This window comes from Lepisosteus oculatus, chromosome 22 (genome assembly GCF_040954835.1).
Source record: "Lepisosteus oculatus isolate fLepOcu1 chromosome 22, fLepOcu1.hap2, whole genome shotgun sequence".
NCBI classification, from domain to species: Eukaryota; Metazoa; Chordata; class Actinopteri; order Semionotiformes; family Lepisosteidae; genus Lepisosteus; species Lepisosteus oculatus.
Genome location: NC_090717.1, coordinates 571,128 through 596,651, shown reverse-complemented (window position 1 = coordinate 596,651; position 25,524 = coordinate 571,128). Strand labels below are relative to the sequence as shown.

The following is a 25,524-nucleotide window of genomic DNA, read 5'->3' as shown; positions in this document are numbered from 1 at the left end:
TGGGCAGCCAGGTCTGCCTGTGTCACCCAGTTTCTATGGCCAGGCTGTGGTCACTGAGCCTGTACTTCGTCAGGGTCTGTTTCTTTTCAGTTTCTTATCGTTAAATAGTCGGCTAGTGTGTATTGTCTGTTTAGGGCTCTGTAGCATTCCAGTTTATGTTGTGTTTGTGTGTGTGTGTCCCAGTGTGTGAGATATTGCTGTTTGATCTGTGCTGTGATGTGGTTGAGTCTGAGTTGTGGTGCTCTAGCAGTGCTGTCCTGAGGCTGGTTAGTGTTGGTGTGGCTCAGGTCGGTGAGCCTCAGGACCAGCTGGCTCAGGGGGCTCTGTTTTGGGCTCAGCAGGGCTTTGTGGTGGTAGGAATTTTGGTCGCTGTTTTTTAGGTGTAGCCAATACTTTAATATTCTTTTCTGTATGTTTATCAATAGTAGGTACTGGCCTAATTCGGCCCTGCACCCGTTGTTAGGTGTTTTTCTCTGCACACGGAGGATGTTTCTACAGATCTCCATGTGCAGAGTTTCTGTGGAGTGTTTGTCCCATTGGGTGTGCTCCTGGTCTGTCAGGGGACCCCACACTGCCCTGTGACCTTCCAGTGTGGAAAGGGGGATTTCTGGCTGAGAAGAGGAAAAGAGGAACAGTGTTTCAGCTGCAGAAGCAGCGCAGGGACGATGATAAAGAGAGACCAGAGAAACTGGAATCAGGAGCAGAGGCGTGAAAGCTGAGCTCTGTAAGGGAAGAAGAAAGAGGGGCCTGACAGCCTGTCTCACTAACCTCCTCTTTGCCCTTCTGTCCCCAGATGTCCTGGAGTTCTGCGCCCAGGATGTGTGCAGTGTGTACTGAGCCCCCGCCGGAGAGAGGGAGGGGCCGCAGGAAATGCTCTCCCGCCTGCAAGCCGCGGACCTGCTCTTTTATAAAAGCACTTTTCCAGAAAGCCCTTCCCCGCCTCTCCGTTTCCAGGCAGGAACTCTCCCCGCCTGTCCGCGAGCAGACCCCCCACTTTCACGGCTGGTTGTGAAACGATACAGAGCCAAAACTGATTGATCAGATCAGAACACACAGGGCTCCTCCATGGTGCACTGTGCCCCGGTCCACATCTGCACCTTGGTGGAAACGCTCCCTTCAGCAGAACTGAGGAATTCCATCGGGTCTCAGCCCCTTCTTCCCAGGAAGGGCCTCACCAAGCCAGCGCCCATCCTGGGAGTGCTGGAAGTGTCGGGTGCAAAGAGCAGCCACATTCTGGAAGGGACGTCAGTCTGTCGCGGGAACACACACACACACAGTTTGGGAACGGCGGCTAAACCCCAGGCAGCACGTTACCAGAGCACCGGGAGAAATCCCTGGTTGTCCACCCCCCCAGGGAGAGCATGCAAGCTCCACACGGCAGGATCCCCAGTTCAGAATCGAACCCGGCACACAGAGCAGTGAGGTAGCAACTCTCACACATGATGGACAATATTACACAGGTCACAGTTCCTGCACCCTTCCCGGAAAAAAACAAACAAACTTTAAAACAACATCAGTCAAACACTCTTCCAGGAGTGACTTTCACACAGTGCAGCAAAAGGACAGGACACCTGTCCCAGGCACAGACAGCCAATAAAGACACCTGCAAGGGACTCATTCATAGGCAGCTCTCACCAAACTAGTAAGAACACCACACAAACGCCACACAATCATACAATCTGAATTCAGGCCGAATCTCAGCTGCCGTTTCCAGGACAGGAGCAGTGTTCCCTGCTGCACAGGTCTGCGACAGGCTGTGCACAGAGCAGTGAGGAGAGAGGGAGGGGGCCGCAGGAAAACCTCTCCCCTCGTGGCCTGGAAACCGCGGACCTGCTCTTTTATAAGAGCACTTTTCCAGAAAGCCCTTCCCCGCCTCTTGGTTTCCAGGCAGGAACAGTAACGCCAGCAGGCAGAGCTCCTGACCTGGTCTCAGTGATGGCTCCCTGGTAGCTCTACAGGCTCCAATTCTCACACGGAGACAAACGGCACAGTTAGTGCTGCCACCTGGCAACTTCCCCAGTGCACTTCCAGCTCTGCTAACATTTCATCCCCGAGTAATAAACAAGGCGTGTACTGTCCCCGTTTACTCTGGGGCTGGGACAAACGTCTGGTCTGTTATTCCTTCTCGTTATTCGCGACAGAATAACTTGCTCTGGAGTGCAGGAGTCCAGCAGGATTTAACCTCCCCTCTTAAACCAGCAACTTGGGACATTTTGTTCAGGTTAGTGATCAGTTAAATCAGGAATGGCCAGACACACCCTCTATGCTCCAGGCCCAGGTCCCAGTGGCAGGACTGTAGCTCAGGCCCAGCCCAGGTCTATCAGTCCTCTTTCCCCGCCTGTCCGCAAGCAGACCCCCACTCTTACCGCTGCGTGCGAAACGATACAGAGCCAAAACTGATTGTCTGATAAGATCAGGGCTCCTCCATGGGGCACCTGGGGGGAAACGCTCCGAACTGAGGAATTCCATCGGGTTCTCAGCCCCTTATTCCCGAGAAGGGCATCAAATACTGGAAAGAGCGAACTGAAAAATCTGACCAGCCGGACAGAGAGGGAGGCAGGAGGGGGGAGGGCGTACACACCACCCGAAACGAAAGGTGCAACACTCCCCACGTCGTCCTGCGAGGAGAACACAGTCGAGCCCCAGCCTTTAAACAAGTCTCAACACTTTATTTCATAAATAAAAAAAAAATATATTAAAATAAAATCACAATGATGAACAATATTAACCTTTAGTGTGTTGGTCTGTGCGGGGCTCTCGAGGGAGAGACAGCTGTGACACGGACGAGCAACCAGGCTGAGGCGCGTTCAAACCTCAAAACGCAGAAGCAATGCAAGCAGGGGCCGAACAGAAAGAAAGCTCGAGTCTGCCACATTTGTACCAGTGTATACACAAAACACCTGCTTCTGTGCACAATTAAAGAGAAACCGAAGAATCGGTCAGGCTCCCCGGCAGCGAGCGCCGGCCGAGACCGCTGTCCGGCTGTCCACCTCAGAGCTGTCCAGGAGTCTGTGCGCAAGCCCAGGGCGGGGGAAGGCCGCAGAGGCCCGGCAGAGCCCATCTCAACCCCACACTCGGGTCCGGGTCAGGAAGCCGGTCATCTGCCCAAGTCCTGCAAGAGGAAGTCGATGGACCCTGGTGGACCGCCGGGCAACCCTGCGAACTGCACAGAGCTGCTCAGAAAACAGAGCCAAGCTCGGAAGTGACCGATGGACTGACCGCCCTGCCCCTGGGTCCGGTCTCCCACAAAACCGCTGCTGTGAGGCTGAGGGAAGGCAAACTCCGGCAGGTTCCTGGACTCGGACACACGGACTGGCGCAGAACCCGAAGTGGACAATCAGGCAGAGGGACACGCAGGCCGAGGAAAGGGCAGTCACCCTTCCTCTCATACTTCAAAAGCAGTGCTCCCCGTGTCCCACTCCATCGCCAAACACTCGCCCCAGCGCCGCCGGAGCGCAGCCCCCTCTCACCCCCAGCCCCCCCCCGACCTCCAGACCTCCTGCTGCCTGCAGAATGGCTCCGAGCCTCCGGGACCCGGGACACCCAGGAACTGAGCTCCAGTTAACTGCCGGACTGGTGGAGTCCAGCCTGCGTCTCCGCACAGGGGCCCCGGCCAGCGCCTGCAATCCGGGCGGATTCGCTCCGTGCAGAAGACCCGGGACGTGCCGATTTCCAAGAGCGATCCGCTCTAAGGCCACGTACGGTTCGAGAGAATCACTTGAAGCGTAACAAAACATTCGAATTCCGACAATCACCGAAAACTACACGAGAGGAACGTGATTTTCTGGGATTCAGTGAAATATCAGATTCTAAGCTCACAGGACAACAGCAGCATCATCGTTATCGTCTCTGAGAAACGGACAGCAGCGCAGATCCTCGCCACGACAACGCTCCTCTTATGGAACAATCGGCCGGCTGGCCGGACCCGGGTCCCAGACCCCCGCGGGGGCCCAGGGGTATCAGGGATCCCCGCTGGGGTGATCATGTCCTCGGTCACCCTGGCAGGGCCGCACTGCCGATCGCCAGGGGGCGCTGTGGAGCCTCGCGGCGGTGCAGCTGTCGCGGGGTTGGAGGGCGGGGCGGGGCGCGGCTGTGTGGCGGGGCGGGGCGCAGGGGTCTGTGCCCCTCACACCTCCAGCCCCTCCTGCGTCAGGAAGTGGTCCAGGTCGCTCAGCCTCTCGATCAGCTGCAGGTCGAGATCTGCGTCGCCCTGCCGCGCCCTCCGACCCCTGCCCCGCCCGCCGCGCACCCGCACGCCCCCCCGCGCCCGCCGTTTCCGCGGCAACGTGAAGTCCGGGAAGTCCAGCATGCGCTTCCTCTTCTGTTGCCCGATGCAGACCAGCGCGCCGTTCTTCTCCCTGGGCTCCTCGAAGATCGTCTCCAGGCTGCAGCCAGACAGGGAGAGAGGCAGACCTTAGACTCCCCAATCACTGAGGAGGAGCTACTGGACAAACTCCAGGCCCTCAGACCATGCAAAGCCTGTGGCCATGATGGAGTCATAAATGAGATGCTGAGACACAGCAGCTCAAAGTTGCAACAAGCCCTGCTCAAACTCCTCAATCTCATCATGACAGCCGGATGTTTCCCCGAGGCCTGGAACCAAGAACTGATCACGCCCATTTATAAGAGTGGAGATAAACTCGATCCCAACAACTACCGGGGCATCTGTGTGAACAGTAACCTGGGGAAGGTATTCTGCAGTATCCTAAATACACGAATACTGGCCTTCCTTCCGAACACAATGTCCTGAGCAAGAGTCAGACTGGCTTCTTAAAAGATCACCGCACATCTGATCACATTTACACCCTACACACACTGATAGACAAACACGTCCACCAAAAACACAAAGGAAAAATTTTTGCCTGCTTTGTCGATTTCAAAAAAGCATTTGACTCGATTTGGCATGAAAGATTGTTTTATAAACTACTCCAAAGTGGTATAGGGGGCAAAGTGTACGACATCATTAAGGAACGAGTAATGGGTTTAATTCCATGCTGAAAAGAAGTTTTGGCTGAAGGCACCACAGTTGAAACATTGCGTTTCCTTTTTCCTCTTTTCAGCATGGAATAAACCCATTACTCGTTCCTTTGCAGCCTACGCAGCTGACCCACCTGAACTGCTTGAACATAATCAAATCAGTGTACTCGAAGAAAAAAAAATGTGCAGTGAAAATTGGAAACAAAAGGACTAAATTCTTCACCCAAGGCCGTGGGGTGAGACAGGGCTGCAGCCTGAGCCCAACACTGTTCAATATCTATATCAACGAATTAGCAGGAATGTTGGAGCAGTCTGCAACTCCTGGTCTTACACTACACGACACAGAAATCAAGTTCCTGCTCTACGCAGATGACCTGGTCCTGCTGTCGCCCACAGAACAGGGGCTGCAGCAGAACCTGGCACTGCTGGAGCAGTACTGTCAGACCTGGGCGCTGACAGTCAATCTTGACAAGACCAGAGTTATGGTTTTCCAGAAGAAAGCCAGACCTCAGGGAAACAGGTACAAATTCACACTGAACAACAACACATTGGAGCACACATCCATCTACACATATCTCGGTCTCACCATCAGCTCTTCTGGGAGTTTTGACCTGGCAGTGAAGGCACTGAGAGAGAAGACACTCAGGACTTTCTACGCAATAAGAAGGAGGCTCTTCAACATCAACCCACCAACAAGAATCTGGCTCCAAATATTTGAAAGTGTAATCCAACCCATTGCCCTATACGGCAGTGAAGTGTGGGGTCCCCTCACAGACCAGGAGTACACTCAATGGGACAAACACCCCACAGAAACACTGCACTTGGAGATCTCCTAACAGCGTGTGCAGGGTCGAATTAGGCCAATAGACACAAAATAAACTGGAATGCTACAGAACCCAAAGAGGCAACACACACTAGCCGAATATTTAACGATGATAAGAAACTGAAAAGAAACAGACCCTGACGAAGTACAGGCTCAGCGACCACAGCCTAGCCATAGAAACTGGGCGACACAGGCAGACCTGGCTGCCCAGAGAGGACAGGCTGTGCTCCCACTGCCAGTGGGGAGAAATAGAGACAGAGGTGCACTTCCTACTGCACTGTGACAGATACTCTGGGATTAGAGAAACATTCTTCCCTAAACTCAGAAATCTAATCCCAGAGTTCCCACACCTGCCAGAATCACAACAGGTCCCAATCCTACTGGGAGAGGGAGGAGGGAACTCAGTTGATCTGGCAGCCCAGTGTGTGATCTCCTGTAACAGCCTGAGTAGCATTGAGCCTGTCTCCTGAAGGGTTAAAATTCCTTCTCTGTACAGCATGTTCAGCAAAACACCAACTACAACATTAAATGTATCTGCTGTTGATAAGACCAGGGGCCAGCAGATACAAAGAAGGGTTGTTTTAAGAATCCCAAAGAAAAATTTTTGTGTAGAAGGCCAACTGTAACTACCTGCTTTTGGAATACACTGATATAGCTAAAAACGTAGACATCTTCTGATTAAAGTAGATATTTGCTTAACCAATAGAAAGTAATTAATTAAATTAATTAATTGAAGTTTTTTTCTTTTTGAGACTTAAGCTCTTTGTATTCTGTGTATAAAAGGGCAGCTGTAACTTTTCTTGTTAGAACCATCTTCCTAATTAAAAGGAGCGTGCTTCTCTTTGGACAAATATACAATAAACTCCTCTTCTGCTCGACAAAAAGGTATCCAGTGGATTTGTACTCTGCACTCTCAATAATGCTAGTTTGAACGTAAATGTATTAATAATGTATTAATTTACATTAATTGTAAATGTCTGTAGATTTTATGTTAATTGTATTTGTTTTGCTTCGGCAACACCTATTTTTTCATTGGCCATGCCAATAAGGCATCTTGAGTTGAATTGAGAGAGAGGCACTGAAAGTTTTTTATTTTGAATTATCTTTCCTAAAAACAAATGTATTTTTAGGAACGATCTAGTGTTGATTACCAGATCTTATTAAAGCTGTAATGTCTGACATGATTTATCTTGATTTCAGCCTTTACATCAACAAAAGCTGAAATTTCAATAAGGGGGTGTGGGCTCTGCGGGTTTCCACTCGCTGTTTCTTTTGTGAATCTCCTCGTCCCCGTCATTACATCTCTGTGGGGGGGGTCGTCTTCTTCAAAACTAGACTTTCTTTTCAACCAACGCTACGTTTTTGATCGGGTTTACTGGCTAGATTATGAAGTTCTTGCGTGGATTCAACCTTAATCGATTCTGAATCAAAATGAAGCAGTTTTCTACGTCTATTTGTCTGACAATAACGAATGTGAGATGTGCAACGCAACTGTATGAATAGTGTAATGCAATAGCAATAGTGTAACCGCATGAATAGTGTAACGGAATAGCAATAGTGTAACCGCACGAATAGTGTAACGGGATAGCAATAGTGTAACTGCATGAATAGTGTAACGGGATAGCAATAGTGTAACCGCACGAATAGTGTAACGGGATAGCAATAGTGTAACTGCACGAATAGTGTAACGCAATAGCAATAGTGTAACCGCATGAATAGTGTAACGGGATAGCAATAGTGTAACTGCATGAATAGTGTAACGGAATAGCAATAGTGTAACCGCATGAATAGTGTAACGGGATAGCAATAGTGTTACCGCATGAATAGTGTAACGGAATAGCAATAGTGTAACCGCATGAATAGTGTAACGGGATAGCAATAGTGTAACCGCATGAATAGTGTAACGGAATAGCAATAGTGTAACCGCATGAATAGTGTAACGGGATAGCAATAGTGTAACCGCATGAATAGTGTAACGGGATAGCAATAGTGTAACTGCATGAATAGTGTAACGGAATAGCAATAGTGTAACCGCATGAATAGTGTAACGGGATAGCAATAGTGTAACTGCATGAATAGTGTAACGCAATAGCAATAGTGTAACCGCATGAATAGTGTAACGCAATAGCAATAGTGTAACCGCATGAATAGTGTAACGGGATAGCAATAGTGTAACTGCATGAATAGTGTAACGGAATAGCAATAGTGTAACCGCATGAATAGTGTAACGGGATAGCAATAGTGTAACTGCATGAATAGTGTAACGGAATAGCAATAGTGTAACCGCATGAATAGTGTAACGGAATAGCAATAGTGTAACCGCATGAATAGTGTAACGGGATAGCAATAGTGTAACCGCATGAATAGTGTAACGGGATAGCAATAGTGTAACCGCATGAATAGTGTAACGGGATAGCAATAGTGTAACTGCATGAATAGTGTAACGGGATAGCAATAGTGTAACTGCATGAATAGTGTAACGGGATAGCAATAGTGTAACCGCATGAATAGTGTAACCGCAATAGCAATAGTGTAACCGGATGAAGAGTGTAACGTTAGTGTAGTGCAACGTCACCAAGGCCTGCAGGAGTGCCGTGCAACACGCTGGGAAAACTCAGTCCGACAGAGAATACGTGTGGATTGGGCGAATTCTGCTTGGGAGATGGCTTGCCAATAAATGCGTGAGGAAAATTCTGGCACTATAAACGCTGGAGTTGCAGGAATAGCGAAAATCGTGTGGAAAACCCGCAATCCTGCGCGGAAATTCCAGCCCTGACGTCGTTTTAAGGAAGAGCAGGCGGAGAGGACTGACCTGTTGGAAGGAGGGGAGCAGTAGTTCTTGTTGGTGTAGATCTCCTCCAGGCTGAACTCCTTCTTCTTCAATCTGGGGACAGAGGACAGCAGAGGGATGGGTCAGCGCGCCGCCGGAGCCCCGTGCGAAGCCGGCAGTTCGCTCTGCACACACAAGCACACACGCTGGCCGCTCACGACGTCCGCTGACCTCTTTGGTTTAGGGAGCCCCATGGGGGTTAGGTTGTTGTCCGGCTTGGGGACAGCTTTCCGGATTCGGATCTGGGACACTCTCTTGGAGCGCTGGCCTGGCTGCTCCACCAGCTTCTTCTCGGACAGCCCGTCCTGAGAAAGGCACAGAGGGAGGGGAGTAAATGAAGAGAGGCTGAGCCTGTCCAGCGTGTGGGGTCACTGCACACTTCACAGCAGACAGGACAGCTCTTCCTGGTCACCACACCACAGTCCCAGAAGCCCCTGCACGGCCAGCACTGCTCTCCGGGCCTCTGTGCTGGAAGCAGGACAGTCCCAGCGTCTGCATCAGGCCTTGCGCCGTGCTGCCGGCCGGTCACAGGGCAAAGCCCAGCTCCACTCTTCCAGCCCCTTTCCCGACTCGCAATCCCACCCCTTCTTCCGGGTCTCACCTCCCTGGGGGCCGTCTGGTGGCCGGAGTCGGCCCCTGCCGGGCTGTAGCCCTCCTCCTCCTCGCTGTCCGAGCCCTCGGGACACGGCGGCTCCGCGCTGGGAAGGCCGAGGTGGGGGTCTGGCGGAGGGTCAGAGAGGAGGGAGGACGCAGGCAGTGCAGGTCTGGACAGAGGGCGAGGCAGGACGGAGACAGTGCAGTCCAGCTGTCTGGACGAGCTTCATCGAGGAGAGAGAGGGGAGAGGGCAGAGAGAGGGGGAAAAAGAAAGGTTATTTTACATCTTTGTGCAGCATTACAGTCTGCTCCCTCTCCATGGACTCTCACAGCCCTCAGCCTAGAGCTATGCTGCCTGCCTCCCTGTAGCAATGCTTCTAAATCAGAAGATGCCAAAAGCACAAAAAGCTACTGCAGCACAACAGAGCTTCACACGGCTTCGAACCCACAACCTTCCCGCCTGCAACACTTCAGATACAACATCCGAGTCCAGCTGAACCCACTGTACTCGAAACAGAGATCAAGCCTGTTCCGCCAGCCAGCAACCTGTGACCCGCAGAAGCACGAGGTCACGAGGTCACGAGGTCACACCTCACCTCGCCGCCATGGCAGAGGGTCTGGCATCACGTCACAGGCAGCAGCAGCAATTCCACAGGAGGGATCCCACCCCCCCCACAGCTGTCAGCTTCCTTTCCAGCTGCTCTGTTATCCATCTGGACCCTTATTTGCCTTATTTGATGGTGCAGGACTGACTCGACCGATCCTTCACTGTGTATTGTGTAACTGCTGCACGTCTCAGAAAACTTTCAAACGTTCGTGTATCAGGCACCTCAATTCTCCAGCCATGGATCCAATCAGGTAAGCAGCTGGGCTGGGATGAAAACCAGCAAGTGTGGGGGTCCCCAGATCTCCCAGCAGCCCAGAAAGGGCTGGTCTCGTTATGGCAACTTTCCTACATCCTACAGGAATGGTCTCCCACTGGGCATCCCCAGCCCTGAGTGCATCCCCCCCGACATCCCACCCCCCACAGCGCTGGCCTGACACCGTCGCCAGGCTCTCCTCCCTGGACTGCGGCTCTGTTCACAGCTGAGGGATCCGGGGGAACGTCACCCCATCTTTGGCAAGCTTAAGGGTAAGACGGCTGCTTGATCAGCAGGTGCTGATCACTTGCTCTCCCTCGCTCTCTCACACTCAAACACGCTCCCTCGCACTCAAACACACTTTCTGTGCCCTAGCACTCTTATACACTCTCTTGCACCCTCACACCCTTACACGCTCCCGGAGTTCCCTCGCACTCTTAATGCGCCCTCACTTACGTTGCACTCTTACACGCTCCCACGCACTTACATGCTCCCTCACTCCCACACTCTTACACGAGCCCTCGCACTCTCTCACTCTTACACGCTCCCTCAGTTCCCTCGCACTCTTATACGCTCCCACGCACTCTTACACGCTCTCCCACGCTCCCTCACACTCTCACGCGCACTCTAATTCGCTCTCCCGCACTCTTACATGCTCCCTCACTCCCTTGCACTCTTACACGAGCCCTCGCACTCTCGCACTCTTACATGCTCTCTCGCTCCCTCGCCCCCACACGCTCTCTAGCACTCTTACACGCGCCTTCGCACTCTCACACACACTCTAACTCGCTCTCCCGCACTCTCATGTTCCCTCGCACTCTTACACGCTCTCCCTCGCACTCTTACATGCGCCATCGCACTCTTACACGTTCTCCCTCGCCTCCTCACACTCTTACACGCTCTCCCTCGCACTCTTACACGCGTCATCGCACTCTTACACGCTCTCCCTCGCCCCTTCACTCTTACACGCTCTCCCACGTCCCTTCACACTTTTACACGCTCTCCCACGTCCCTTCACACTCTTACACGCTCTCCCACGTCCCTTCACACTCTTACACGCTCTCCCTCGTCCCCTCACACGCTCTCCCTCGCCTCCTCACACTCTTACACGCTCTCCCTCGCACTCTCAGAACTCTCCCTTGCCCCTTCACACTCTTACAGTACACTCTCTCCCTCACACTCTTACAGTACACTCTCTCCCTCACACTCGAACAAGCTCTCTCGCATTTACACACGCCCTTGCACTCTTACACGCTCCCTCGCCCCCTCGCACTCTCACACGCACTCTTAACTCGCTCTCCCACACTCTCATGCTCCCTTGCACTCTTACGCGCTCTCTCGCACTCTTACACGCACCCTCACCCCCTCACACACACTCTCACTCACTCTCCTGCATTTTCATGCTCCCTCGCACTCTTACACCCTCCCTCGCTCCCTCACACGCACACTCTCGCCCCCTCACCTGCGATCCGTCTCTGTGCCGCACAGGGGGGCGAGGTCAGTCAGGCAGGAGTGGGGTGGTCGGCTGCCCCAGGACCCCAGGACCCCTCCCAGGAAGCAGTGCAAGGAGGGGAGCAGGCTGTCGCCCTGGGGGAGGGGCTGCGTCTGGGACAGCAGCACCCGGAAACCCTCTCCGAGAGGCCCGCCCGCGCCGCGCTGCCTCGTCCACAGGCGGTAGCGGGTGGGCGACGACAGCGCCAGCACCGTGCGCAGGCCGGACCCAGGCCGGGGGGTGGCCCGCCTGGGCACGCGGCCCCTGCGGAAGCTGCCCAGGGCGGCGTGGCAGTCCGAGCCGGCCAGCAGCACGTCCTGCAGCTGCGCCAGCGCGGCCCCACCGGGGCCCGAGCCGCCCGCCGCACCGGGCAGCAGGACGGAGCACGCCCAGTCTGCGCCACGGAGCAGGAGGGCTCCACGCCCCGCCGGCGACGGGTCCGAGGAGATGCAGGGGGGCGGCGAGCCAGGGCGGGCCGGGACACCCAGGTCGATCCGGAAGGAGAGGGGCAGGAGGGGGCTGCTGATCGTCACCAGGGGCCGCCACCGGCCGGGCAGGAAGGCGGGCAGCTCGGGAAGCACCTGCTCGGCCACTGGCGCCTGGAAGCGGAGATTCCTGGGGCGCCCCTTCAGGCGAGGGACGACTCGGCAGAAAACCGCCCCCCCCCAGAGCGGTTTCAGGCAGGCAGGGGCGGCGGACGCCCCCGGACCGGGCGCCCTGCCTGGCCAGCGGCACCACGGCACCCCCGGAGGGCGGGACAGGGCCCGCGGCTCCTGGAGGGAAGCCAGGCTGCCGGCCAAGTCGGCCAGCTTCAGGAGCAGAGCCTGACCGCCGCCGCGGCTCCGCGGTGCGATACCGTCCGGGGGGCTCGGGCGGACCTGCGGGGGTCTGCGGCTGCCGTTCGCAAGGCAGACGAGCCTCGTCTCCCCCCGGTGCCCCCCGGGCACGCTTCGGGCCAGGCCCGCGGGCTCTCGAGTCCGGCTGCTCGCCAGGGCGGTGCCCGCGAACAGGGCGGCGCCGGATGGGCTCGGGGTCTCGGGCCTGGACTTGCAGGTCCGGAGGGGCTGCTGCCGACACTGTCCCAGCCTCTTCCTCTTGCACGGCCCCTGGCGCGGCACCGGGACGGGCCCGGCAGCGTGTGTCCCAGGGTGTCCGGGGCAGGAGACGGGCGGCTCGGTGTCCGGGAGAAGGCTGCTGGATATCGCAGTGTCCGTCCCCGGAGAGGAGCCGGCTCTGAGCTCCGGGGATATCGCAGTGTCCCTCTCCGGAGAGGAGGCGGCTCTGAGCTCCAGGAATATCGCAGTGTCCCTCTCCGGAGAGGAGGCGGCTCTGAGCTCCAGGGATATCGCAGTGTCCCTCTCCGGAGAGGAGCGGGCTCTGAGCTCCGGGGATATCGCAGTGTCCCTCTCCGGAGAGGAGCCGGCTCTGAGCTCCGGGGATATCGCAGTGTCCGTCCCCGGAGAGGAGCGGGCTCTGAGCTCCGGGGATATCGCAGTGTCCGTCCCCGGAGAGGAGCGGGCTCTGAGCTCCGGGGATATCGCAGTGTCCGTCCCCGGAGAGGAGCGGGCTCTGAGCTCCGGGGATATCGCAGTGTCCCTCTCCGGAGAGGAGCGGGCTCTGAGCTCCGGGGATATCGCAGTGTCCCTCTCCGGAGAGGAGCCGGCTCTGAGCTCCGGGGATATCGCAGTGTCCGTCCCCGGAGAGGAGCGGGCTCTGAGCTCCGGGGATATCGCAGTGTCCGTCCCCGGAGAGGAGCGGGCTCTGAGCTCCGGGGATATCGCAGTGTCCGTCCCCGGAGAGGAGCGGGCTCTGAGCTCCGGGGATATCGCAGTGTCCCTCTCCGGAGAGGAGCGGGCTCTGAGCTCCGGGGCTATCGCAGTGTCCCTCTCCGGAGAGGAGCCGGCTCTGAGCTCCGGGGATATCGCAGTGTCCGTCCCTGGAGAGGAGCGGGCTCTGAGCTCCGGGGATATCGCAGTGTCCGTCTCCGGAGAGGAGCCGGCTCTGAGCTCCGGGGATATCGCAGTCTCCCTCTCCGTAGAGGAGGCGGCTCTGAGCTCCGGGGATATCGCAGTCTCCCTCTCCGGAGAGGAGGGGGCTCTGAGCTCCGGGGATATCGCAGTGTCCCTCTCCGGAGAGAAGCCGGCTCTGAGCTCCGGGGATATCGCAGTGTCCGTCCCCGGAGAGGAGGCGGCTCTGAGCTCCGGGGATATCGCAGTGTCCATCCCCGGAGAGGAGCGGGCTCTGAGCTCCGGGGATATCGCAGTGTCCGTCCCCGGAGAGGAGGCGGCTCTGAGCTCCGGGGATATCGCAGTCTCCCTCTCCGGAGAGGAGGCGGCTCTGAGCTCCGGGGATATCGCAGTCTCCCTCTCCGGAGAGGAGGCGGCTCTGAGCTCCGGGGATATCGCAGTGTCCGTCCCCGGAGAGGAGCCGGCTCTGAGCTCCGGGGATATCGCAGTGTCCGTCCCCGGAGAGGAGCCGGCTCTGAGCTCCGGGGATATCGCAGTCTCCCTCTCAGGAGAGGAGGCGGCTCTGAGCTCCGGGGATATCGCAGTGTCCCTCTCCGGAGAGGAGCCGGCTCTGAGCTCCGGGGATATCGCAGTGTTCCTCTCCGGAGAGCAGCGGGCTCTGAGCTCCGGGGATATCGCAGTGTTCCTCTCCGGAGAGCAGCGGGCTCTGAGCTCCGGGGATATCAAAGTGTCCGTGTCCGGAGAGGAGCCGGCTCTGAGCTCCGTGGATACCGAAGTGTCCATCTCCGAAGAAGAGCCGGCTCTGAGTTCTATGGATGGCGAACGACACATCGCCACCTCCGGGTCCCTGTCCTTGTGTGCTTCCAGATTCTGCTGCTCCGCCTGTCGCTCCTCGATTAGTCCCTCTTGCAACAGGCCGGCGACTGCAGAGACTCCTTCCTGAGTGTCCGGCATGCAAGGAGAAGCTCCACCAACTTCCGGCGACGCACAATCTCTGGACGCAGACGCAATCTCCCCGGAGCTCCCGCGGTCAGCAGCTGGGAGGTCGACCTCGCCTCCCGCAGGCGCTCGCTCAAGTGATGTCCCTTGGGAGGGCGGCCCCGATATCGAGGGGCTTGTTCCAGCGTCGCTGTCCCCCTCTGCGCCTCCCAGGCACTCCTCTGCTTGCCCGTCGCTGTCCCCCTCTGCGCCTCCCAGGCGCGTCTCTGCTTGCCCGTCGATGTCCTCCTCTGCGCCTCCCAGGCGCGTCTCTGCTTGCCCGTCGCTGTCCCCCTCTGCGCCTCCCAGGTGCCCCTCTGTTTGCCCGTCGCTGTCCCCCTCTGCGCCTCCCAGGTGCCCCTCTGTTTGCCCGTCGCTGTCCCCCTCTGCGCCTCCCAGGTGCCCCTCTGTTTGCCCGTCGCTGTCCCCCTCTGCGCCTCCCAGGTGCCCCTCTGTTTGCCCGTCGCTGTCCCCCTCTGCACCTCCCAGGCGCCCCTCAGTTCGTCCCTTGCTGCCCCCCTCTGCGCCTCCCAGGTGCCCCTCAGTTCTTCCGTTGCCGTCCCCCTCTGCGCCTCCCAGGCGCCCCTCAGTTCGCCCATCTAGGTCGCCCCCAGCAGCCCTGGGCCCGGTGATGCCGTCGCCCACCAACACCGGGAGTCGCCTGCTGCAGTGTGCACAGCTGCCGCCCGCATGGGGAGACACAGCCGCAGCTCCGGAGCTCAGGGGACAGCAGCAGCCCCGGCCCTCTGGAGAAACGGGACGCTGGGGCTCGTCCGCGGATGGTCCTGTCCGGGGGATCTCCGTGCAGGGGGAGCTGCAGCGAGTCCGTTCTTCCTCGCAGGGCCAGACGTCAACGTCCGCAAGTCCTACATGAGCCATCCCCGCCAGCCGCCCTTCCACGGAGCTGCCAGGAGCCCCCTCTGTCTCCAGCTCTTCCAGGTCCAGCACCAGGGAGCCAGCAGCTGTCCCAGATGGCGCGGGAGGCTCCGCGGACTCCTGGCGGGTCTCAAGCTGGTTCCTCTGGACCCGGCAGTGTCTCTCCAGCGTGCAGCTCTGACCAGCGCCCCCCGCGAGGCTGGGGGGGCCCAAGGAACTCGGCACTGCACCGGCACTCTGCTCAGCTCCCGAGGCGGCAGCATCTGACAGCCGAGTCTGGTCGCCATGGGGACAGGGCCTCCATGACGACGGTGAGTCAGCGACTCTCGTCTCCGAGGACCACACCTCCATCTCTTCTTCGGGATCCGGCGGATCTGCCCCGGGCAGGGGGGCCACGACCTCACCTAGGGGGTGGAAAAACTGGAAATGACTCGGGAAAATGAAACAGTAAGCATCCATCACAGCGCGCGCCATGCAGCCTGGTACAGGCCCTGGGCGCATCGCTGGACGAGCGCCAACTTTATCTTTTACTTTTTCTTGTTTGGGACTAAACAGTAAACTCTCTGCTACATCTTTCATCTTCATCTCTCATCTGCAGGCTTTCCCGTTGACCGTTTGTGTGCAATATATGCCAGGGACTTGTGAACTACATTTATATTTATATTGTCCAATACAACTTTTTGTGTACTGTTCTGGTTTGTTCTTTGTGTGTTCTGGACTGTGAGTAGGGCTGGGCGATATGGCCAAAAACATTCTCACAGTAAATATTTTCGTATCAGTCGATATCCCTAATTATCGCGATAAATGTCAAATCATTATTTCTTTCAGGTTTAAAGGCAGATTTTTTCTCCTGAGTGAAAGTTGAAGAAACCAGACAGTTAATTGGTAAATTAAACAACTCTTTATTTTAAGGACAAAACAAACACTTGCCAAACAGCAGAAACATTAAATCTGTCAGCTGCCCGGTCTGCAACACGCACTCGCCCTCGTGCAGTATTTTGTGCGCATGCGCATGTCATGCGCAAAGCATTAACATATATATCGAACATTTATCAAACTTGTGTTGAAATTATATCGAGGAAAATTATATCGCGGTAATTTTCGTTATCGAATTATCGCCCAGCTCTAACTGTGAGTAACTCTTCTTAGTGCACTTCTCACTGTACTGACTGTATTGTATTGTATTATTGTATCATTTCGTTACACTGTGCTGTTGTAGCGCCGCTAGTTCGGATACAGTGCCGTCACCCCCCCCTGGGCTGGGGGGGTCTCCTTTAGCTCGCTCGCCTGGTTCCCTGGTGCGTTACGCCGGAGACCCGGGTCCGCGCCCCAGGTGTTGAGGGACGAAACGGGTGGCGGAGGGCACGAGCCCGCGCGGAACCGCGACGGTCACACTGTGTTGACTGTGTTGAGCTGCTGTTGCTCTGCCCTTTCCCTCACGGGATCAATACAGTCTCCATCTATCTAACGCCCACCTGGCCAGCTGAATGCTGGGAAGGAGCGGCGAGGGCCCGCGTGTGCGCCCCGGGGCGTCCAGCGGGGAGAGGACGGGGACGAGCCCGGACCCACCTGCCTCGCCCGAGCCGCGGGCGCCGGCGGCGCGGCCCGCCAGGCTCCTCTGCAGCGCGTCGAGCCGCGCGCCCAGGGCGGCCATGCCGCGGCGGTACTCCTCGTGCTGCGCGCACAGCCGGTCCAGCCTGCCGTCCGTGCCATCCAGCCGCTGGCACAGCGCCCCCAGCGCGGCCGCCACCACGCGCCGCATCTCGGCCTGGTGCGCCGCCAGGACCCGCTCCAGCGGGCCCAGCCGGGGCGGGAGCGCCAGGGGGGCAGCGGGGGGACTCCCGTCTTCGGGGGGGCAGGGGCAGGGAGGAGGGAGAGAAACGGCAGGTCACTCGCACGAGGACGCACTCTGACAGCACGAGGGCAGCTCCACGGGCGATACAGCGGGGCCGCCGTCCCAGTGTCCCAGACTGGTGACTAAATCACCGGAACTGAATAAATTCGTTGCAGAAACATTTCACAAACTTCGAATTGGGGCACAAAATCGTGACTTTGTGAAAGTGCTGTAAGTCGCACTTATTCGAGGTCCCACGACCTGCGACCAGATTCGGCCCTTCCTGCTCACTAGTCACTGCAGTGACCGATGTGATGCAGAGCAAACAGAAACGGGTTGTGCAGCAGATGCTTCACTCCAGGAATGTTCCAACACAGGCAGAGTTAACGAGCAATAGTATGTGTTGCCAAACCATCTCTAAGTCGAGATTTCTTAACATTTCTACTGGATTAAAAGAGCCGTGTTCACCAGCCTGCTTGTTTACAGTGTAACGGGGCCACAACACATCACTGGAAGTCTCGTTGCCTCGTTCTGAATCCCAGAACACGGCGCTGCGCAGACCTGGAAAGTCTGTCTATTTTATGGGGTAGATTGGGGGTTTTACCAGTCACTGTGTGCAGGGTACATTGACTGTGGTTTGAAATGCACTCGTCAACGCCAATTCTTTCAAACCCCGAAATACGAAAGTAGTGCTGCAGCTCCCCTTCCATAACAGTCAGACCTGATCCTCCTGAGACCCCCAGACTCCAGGGTACACCCCGCACCCCTGAAACCCCCAGGAGCTGAGTGACCCCAAGGGGTTCTTACCACCCCACCCCTCCACAACACCGAGCGGAGACTCACCTCGACTCGCGGAGCTGGGCGATGTCACCTGCTCGCTGCCGCCGGCGCAGGGACCACGAGGAGAGCCCTCCTGCAGAGAGACAGAGACAGGAGTGACCGGGGACTCACTCTCTCTCACACACTCACACTCACTCTCTCACACACACACACACTCTCTCTCACACACACACACTCACACACTCTCTCATACGCACACTCACACACTCTCTCATACGCACACACACACTCTCTCATACGCACACACACACTCTCTCATACGCGCACACACACACACTCTCTCATACGCGCACACACACACACACTCTCTCTCATACGCACACACACACTCTCTCTCATACGCACACACACACTCTCTCTCATACGCACACACACACACTCTCTCTCATACGCACACACACACACTCTCTCTCATACGCACACACACACACTCTCTCTCATACGCACACACACACACTCTCTCTCATACGCACACACACACACTCTCTCTCATACGCACACACACACACACTCTCTCATACGCACACACACACACACTCTCTCTCATACGCACACACACACACACTCTCTCTCATACGCACACACACACACACTCTCTCTCATACGCACACACACACACTCTCTCTCATACGCACACACACACACTCTCTCTCATACGCACACACACACACTCTCTCTCATACGCGCACACACACACTCTCTCTCATACGCGCACACACACACTCTCTCTCATACGCGCACACACACACACACTCTCTCTCATACGCGCACACACACACACACACACACACACACACACTCTCTCTCATACGCACACACACACACACACACTCTCTCTCATACGCGCACACACACACACACACTCTCTCACACACACACACGGTAGCTGGATGGGCAGAGCTCGCTCTCCACAGGCAGCGATCGGAACACTCCGGAGGGTTCCCGGCTCAAGGCCCCTCCTGCAGCGGAACATCCTGGAGTTTCCAGTCGCACACCGACAGCGCGGGGCCGCCCAAGAGAGCGCCCTCTTCAGGCGAATTGGGAAGATGAACGAACCCGAGTTTAACGCCCTGCTCTGGACACCAGCTCCCAAACAGCACAGCCGTGCCGGACGTGGCTCCCAGTCTCACCAGTGTGGCATCAGGAACGTCTCCGTCCCTCCGACCTCCTGGCTGCCCGTTATCCCCGCAGGCAGAGCTCAGGCTGACCTCTGCTGAGCCGAGCTCCAGCGCCGTGGCCCGGCGGTGCCTCGCCTCCTCCGGCGCAGCGAGGGGTGCAGCCCTGCCGCCTCTGTCGCCCCCCCCCTCAGTTCCCGGACGCTCTCGGCACAGCCCCGGCGAGAGCTGGGGGAGGGGACGAGGGTTCGGCACGGACAGGGGCAGCTGCTGTCCCCCTGCCAGATCAGCTGGGACCGTGGACAACATCATCTCTCACGCGGGCAGACCTGGGGACAGATCAGGCACATCAGGAAGAGGAAGAGGAGCAGTAGTGTATCAGCAGGGGGAGAGAGAGAGAGGAAGAGGAGCAGTAGTGTATCAGCAGGGAGAGAGAGGGAGAGGAAGAGGAGCAGTAGTGTATCAGCAGGGGAAGAGAGAGAGAGGGAGAGGAGCAGTAGTGTATCAGCAGGGGGAGAGAGAGAGGAAGAGGAGCAGTAGTGTATCAGCGGGGAAGAGGAGCAGTAGTGTATCAGCAGGGGAAGAGAGAGAGAGGGAGAGGAAGAGGAGCAGCAGTGTATCAGCAGGGGGAGAGAGAGAGGAAGAGGAGCAGTAGTGTATCAGCAGGGGGAGAGAGAGAGGAAGAGGAGCAGTAGTGTATCAGCAGAGGAAGAGGAGCAGTAGTGTATCAGCAGGGGGAGAGAGAGAGATGAAGAGGAGCAGTAGTGTATGAGCAGGGGGAGAGAGAGAGAGGAAGAGGAGCAGTAGTGTATCAGCAGGGAGAGAGAGAGAGAGGGAGAGGAAGAGGAGCAGTAGTGTATCAGCAGGGGGAGAGAGAGGAAGAGGAGCAGCAGTGTATCAGCAGGGGGAGAGAGAGAGGAAGAGGAGCAGCAGTGTATCAGCAGGGGGAGAGAGAGAGGTATTCTGCAGTATCCTAAATACACGAATACTGGCCTTCCTTACCGAACACAATGTCCTGAGTAAAAGTCAGATTGGCTTCTTGCCAGATCACCGCACATCTGATCACATTTACACCCTACACACACTGATAGACAAACACGTCCACCAAAAACACAAAGGAAAATTTTTTGTCTGCTTTGTCGATTTCAAAAAAGCATTTGACTCGATTTGTCATGATTGTTTTATAAACTTCTCCAAAGTGGCATAGGGGGCAAAGTGTACGACATAATTAAATCAATGTACTCGGAGAACAAATGTGCAGTGAAAATTGGAAACAAAAGGACTAAATTCTTCACCCAAGGCCGCGGCGTGAGACAGGGCTGCAGCCTGAGCCCAACACTGTTCAATATCTATATCAATGAATTAGCAGGAATGTTGGAGCAGTCTGCGGCTCCTGGTCTTACACTACACGACACAGAAATCAAGTTCCTGCTCTACGCAGATGACCTGGTCCTGCTGTCGCCCACAGAACAGGGGCTGCAGCAGAGCCTGGCACTGCTGGAGCAGTACTGTCAGACCTGGGCACTGACAGTCAATATGGACAAGACCAGAGTTGTGGTTTTCCAGAAGAAAGCCAGACCTCAGGGAAACAGGTACAAATTCACACTGAACAACAACACATTGGAGCACACATCCAGCTACACATATCTCGGTCTCACCATCAGCTCTTCCGGGAGTTTTGACCTGGCAGTGAAGGCACTGAGGGAGAAGGCACTCAGGGCTTTCTACGCAATAAGAAGGAGGCTCTTCAACATCAACCCACCAACAAGAATCTGGCTCCAAATATTTGAAAGTGTAATCCAACCCATTGCCCTATACGGCAGTGAAGTGTGGGGTCCCCTGACAGACCAGGATTACACCCAATGGGACAAACACCCCACAGAAACTCTGCACATGGAGATCTGTAGAAACAGCCTCCATGTGCAGAGAAAAACTCCTAACAACGGATGCAGGGCCGAATTAGGCCAGTACCCACTATTGATAAACATACAGAAAAGAATATTAAAGTATTGGCTACACCTAAAAAACAGTGACCAAAATTCCTACCACCACAAAGCCCTGCTGAGCCAAGAGCTGAGCCCAAAACAGAGCCCCCTGAGCCAGCTGGTCCTGAGGCTCACTGACCTGAGCCACACCGACACCAACCAGCATCAGGACAGCACTGCTAGAGCACCACAACTCAGACTCAACCACATCACAGCACAGATCAAACAGCAATATCTCACACACTGGGACACACACACACAAACACAACATGAACTGGAATGCTACAGAACCCTAAACAGACAATACACACTAGCTGAATATTTGACCAAAATAAAAAATAACAAACAGAAACAGACCCTGACGAAGTACAGGCTCAGTGACCACAACCTGGCCATAGAAACTGGGCGACACAGGCAGACCTGGCTGCCCAGAGAGGACAGGCTGTGCTCCCACTGCCAGCGGGGAGAAATAGAGACAGAGGTGCACTTCCTACTGCACTGTGACAGATACTCTGGGATTAGAGAAACATTCTTCCCGAAATTCAGAAATCTAATCCCAGAGTTCCCACACCTGCCAGAGTCACAACGGGTCCCAATCCTACTGGGAGAGGGAGGAGGGAACTCAGTTGATCTGGCAGCCCAGTATGTGATCTCCTGTCACAGCCTGAGGAACAGTGAGTCTGTCTCCCAATAATGCTCCAGCCGCCTACAGTATATGTCAATATTTTATAATATGTCTTTGTTGTAAATGTCTGTAAAATGTCTGTAGATTTTATTTTACTTCTATTTTTTGTTTTGTTTCATGTTAATTTTATTATTTTTATTTGCTTTCGCAACACTGATTGTACCCATCGGTCATGCTAATAAAGCATCTTGAATTTAATTGAATTGAATTGAGAGGAAGAGGAGCAGTAGTGTATGAGCAGGGGGAGAGAGAGAGGAAGAGGAGCAGTAGTGTATCATCGGGGAAGAGAGAGAGAGAGGAAGAGGAGCAGTAGTGTATCAGCAGGGAGAGGGAGAGAGAGAGAGGAAGAGGAGCAGTAGTGTATCAGCAGGGGAAGAGAGAGAGAGGAAGAGGAGCAGTAGTGTATCAGCAGGGGAAGAGAGAGAGAGAGGAAGAGGAGCAGTAGTGTATCAGCAGGGGAAGAGAGCGAGAGGGAGAGGAAGAGGAACAGCAGTGTATCAGCAGGGGAAGAGGAGCAGCAGTGTATCAGCAGGGGGAGGGAGGAAGAGGAGCAGTAGTGTATCAGCAGGGGGAGAGAGAGAGGAAGAGGAGCAGTAGTGTATCAGCAGGGGGGGAGAGAGAGGAAGAGGAGCAGTAGTGTATCAGCAGGGGAAGAGAGAGAGAGGAAGAGGAGCAGTAGTGTATCAGCAGGGGGAGAGAGAGGGAGGAAGAGGAGCAGTAGTGTATCAGCAGGGGGAGAGAGGGAGGAAGAGGAGCAGTAGTGTATCAGCAGGGGGAGAGAGGGAGGAAGAGGAGCAGTAGTGTATCAGCAGGGGGAGAGAGAGGGAGGAAGAGGAGCAGTAGTGTATCAGCAGGGGGAGAGAGGGAGGAAGAGGAGCAGTAGTGTATCAGCAGGGGGAGAGAGAGAGGAAGAGGAGCAGTAGTGTATCAGCAGGGAGAGAGAGAGAGGAAGAGGAGCAGTAGTGTATCAGCAGGGAGAGAAAGAGAGGGAGGAAGAGGAGCAGCAGTGTATCAGCAGGGGGAGAGGAGCAGCAGTGTATCAGCAGAGGAAGAGGAGCAGCAGTGTATCAGCAGAGGAAGAGGAGCAGCAGTGTACCAGTACGCTTGGTGCAGACAGATCTCTTGACCAGCAGACCCAGAAGCACTGATCCCAGCTCCTGACAGCCCTGCTGAGCCAGCTGACTCGGCACCTGACAGACCCCCGGTCTTAACTGACCCCAGACACGCCAGAGACACGCCAGAGACCCGCCAGAGACCCCAGACGCACCAGAGACACGCCAGAGACCCCAGACGCGCCAGAGACAGCCCAGAGACACGCCAGAGACCCCAGACGCGCCAGAGACAGCCCAGACACGCCAGAGATGCCCCAGACACGGCCCAGGGACCCCAGACATGCCAGAGACACGCCAGACACACCAGACACACCAGAGACAGCCCCAGACACGCCCGCTTCCAGCTGACAACAGGAGGCACTGCTTGAGGCAAAGGACTGTGGGAGTCTGCAACGGCGGTAAGATCGGAGCCGCCGTCCTGACTTCTTTCAGGACAGCTGGGAGAGCTCCTGGGACAGGAACTCTCTTCCCCTCTCTGGGCCCGGACAACGGCGAGGCCATTTCGGGGGTCACCGTGAGCCCAGCTGTCCGGGCGCCTGGACACGCAGTGAAAACCCACACGAGGAGACACGACCCCCCTGCGGCTGCGGCGGCAGCCCGGGCGTGTTCCGGTCCCAGTCAGGACCGGCGCGCAGCCCGACCGGAGTGAGGGGAGGGGTTACAGTCATCCACCGAAAACAGAAACACTCGAGCTGCGTGTGTTGTCAGCTTCAGAGCGGGTCACACGGGGCTGCTGCAGCTGAGCCTCCATTCGCACCCGAGCACGGTCTGTTCTTCCAGCTCCCGGCCCGGGCACGCACACCTCTCCCCCAGCAGTCACACAGTGTCCACAGTGGCTCTCGGACACGCGTGGGGTGCCTGCAGACGCCTTGGGTGGGCTTATTAAACCGCGGGGATGCAGGAAGCACAGGAAAGGAAATGAAATGAACGGGTCATTTTCCCGAACCCCGCTGCTCTCCTGACGGGAGCTGATATGAGGGAAGAGGGGGAGACCCGCACGAACACCGCCGGCCTCATCATCATCATCATCATCATCTGCGGGGACGCTCTCCGTCCCGGAAGTGCGCAGATCCTGTCACTCCACACCCCGCGCGTCCGCGACACAGACACGCACTCGCAGGGACAGAAGAGGAGCTCACCCCGCGCAGCCAGCCCGGCTGGCTCGGTACCGGCTCGGTACGGGCTCGCTGGAGCAGGAACATCAACCCGCGGACACAGCCGAGCCCGAGCCGCCGCGTGGGGGAGCGAAACGGGATGAGAGCCTGAACCGAGTCCGGTTTGTTTACGCGATCAGCCATTGACAACCCCCGCAGCTGCGCCCGCTGCCACCGGCCACCGGCCACCGGCCACGACCCCCGGCGCTTGCCTGGCCAAGCCCCCGCGGCGCCGCGGTCGCCCACGCTCGCTCTCCCTCTTCTCGCACGCGCTCTCTTCCTGCGTGGACCCCTAGGCTCGCGGATCCATCCTGTCTCGCGGGCCAGCCCTGTGGAGAAGAGTCCCGCACGCTCACGATGGCCGCTTCCGGCACGCACCCCACTACTACCGCCACGCGGCCGCAGCCAGCGCCGCCATTGGCTGCTGCGCTGGATGTTTCCGCCAATAGGCGCCGGAGGAACTGCCCCCCTCTGTCTGACTCCCGGATTCAAAATTCAAAGCTGTAGGGCAGCCTGTCTGCACGGCGCTCAGCCGGCTCACAGATACTCCCGGCAAGGGAGGAGGGACCTCTTCCCCTGCTCTCCCGAATCCCACTGGCTCTGCCTGTCCCGTCTCCCTGAATCCCCACCCCGTCCTGCAGTCAGAGCCGCCGAGGACAGAGGACAGACCTGGAAACAGCTCAGCTCCTTCTGTGTCTACTCCCCCTCAATTTAATTCAATTCAATTCAAGGTGCTTTATTAGCATGACCGATGGGTACAATCAGTGTTGCGAAAGCAAATAAAAATAATAAAATTAACATGGAACAAAACAAAAAAATAAAAGTAAAATAAAATCTACAGACATTTGCAACAAAGACATCTCATAAAATACTGTACAGATACTGTAAACATATTGAGAATTATTGGGAGACAGACTCACTGTGACTCTCTGTGTGCAGAGTTTCTGTGGGGTGTTTGTCCCATTGAGTGTACTCCTGGTCTGTGAGGGGACCCCACACTTCACTGCCGTATAGGGCAATGGGTTGGATTACACTTTCAAATATTTGGAGCCAGATTCTTGTTGGTGGGTTGATGTTGAAGAGCCTCCTTCTTATTGTGTAGAAAGCCCTGAGTGCCTTCTCCCTCAGTGCCTTCACTGCCAGGTCAAAACTCCCGGAAGAGCTGATGGTGAGACCGAGATATGTGTAGCTGGATGTGTGCTCCAATGTGTTGTTGTTCAGTGTGAATTTGTACCTGTTTCCCTGAGGTCTGGCTTTCTTCTGGAAAACCACAACTCTGGTCTTGTCCAGATTGACTGTCAGTGCCCAGGTATGACAGTACTGCTCCAGCAGTGCCAGGTTCTGCTGCAGCCCCTGTTCTGTGGGCGACAGCAGGACCAGGTCATCTGCGTAGAGCAGGAA

The 25,524-nt window shown here is 56.2% G+C and overlaps 2 protein-coding genes across 2 annotated transcripts in view; one reads left to right on the top strand and one right to left on the bottom strand.

Annotated features, from left to right (window-relative positions):
* sxph (saxiphilin) overlaps nt 1-2,655 on the top strand; it is a 41,494-nt gene extending 38,839 nt beyond the window's left edge. Inside the window, exon 17 of the mRNA XM_069182044.1 lies at nt 794-2,655. Within this exon, the coding sequence (XP_069038145.1) occupies nt 794-837 (44 nt within the window). The 3' untranslated portion in view covers nt 838-2,655. The remainder of the gene's footprint in view (nt 1-793) is intronic.
* Nucleotides 2,655-24,769, bottom strand: LOC138224480 (nascent polypeptide-associated complex subunit alpha, muscle-specific form). The gene is made up of 9 exons (XM_069182032.1): nt 24,336-24,769; nt 19,203-19,516; nt 18,076-18,145; nt 16,968-17,243; nt 11,548-15,802; nt 9,232-9,448; nt 8,802-8,935; nt 8,613-8,684; nt 2,655-4,385 (listed from the first exon to the last, which is right to left on the bottom strand). The coding sequence occupies exons 2-9, from the start codon at nt 19,497-19,499 to the stop codon at nt 4,127-4,129; spliced, it is 5,580 nt and encodes a 1,859-aa protein (XP_069038133.1). The 5' UTR covers nt 19,500-19,516; nt 24,336-24,769; the 3' UTR covers nt 2,655-4,126.
* Between the last annotated feature and the right edge of the window lie 755 nt (nt 24,770-25,524).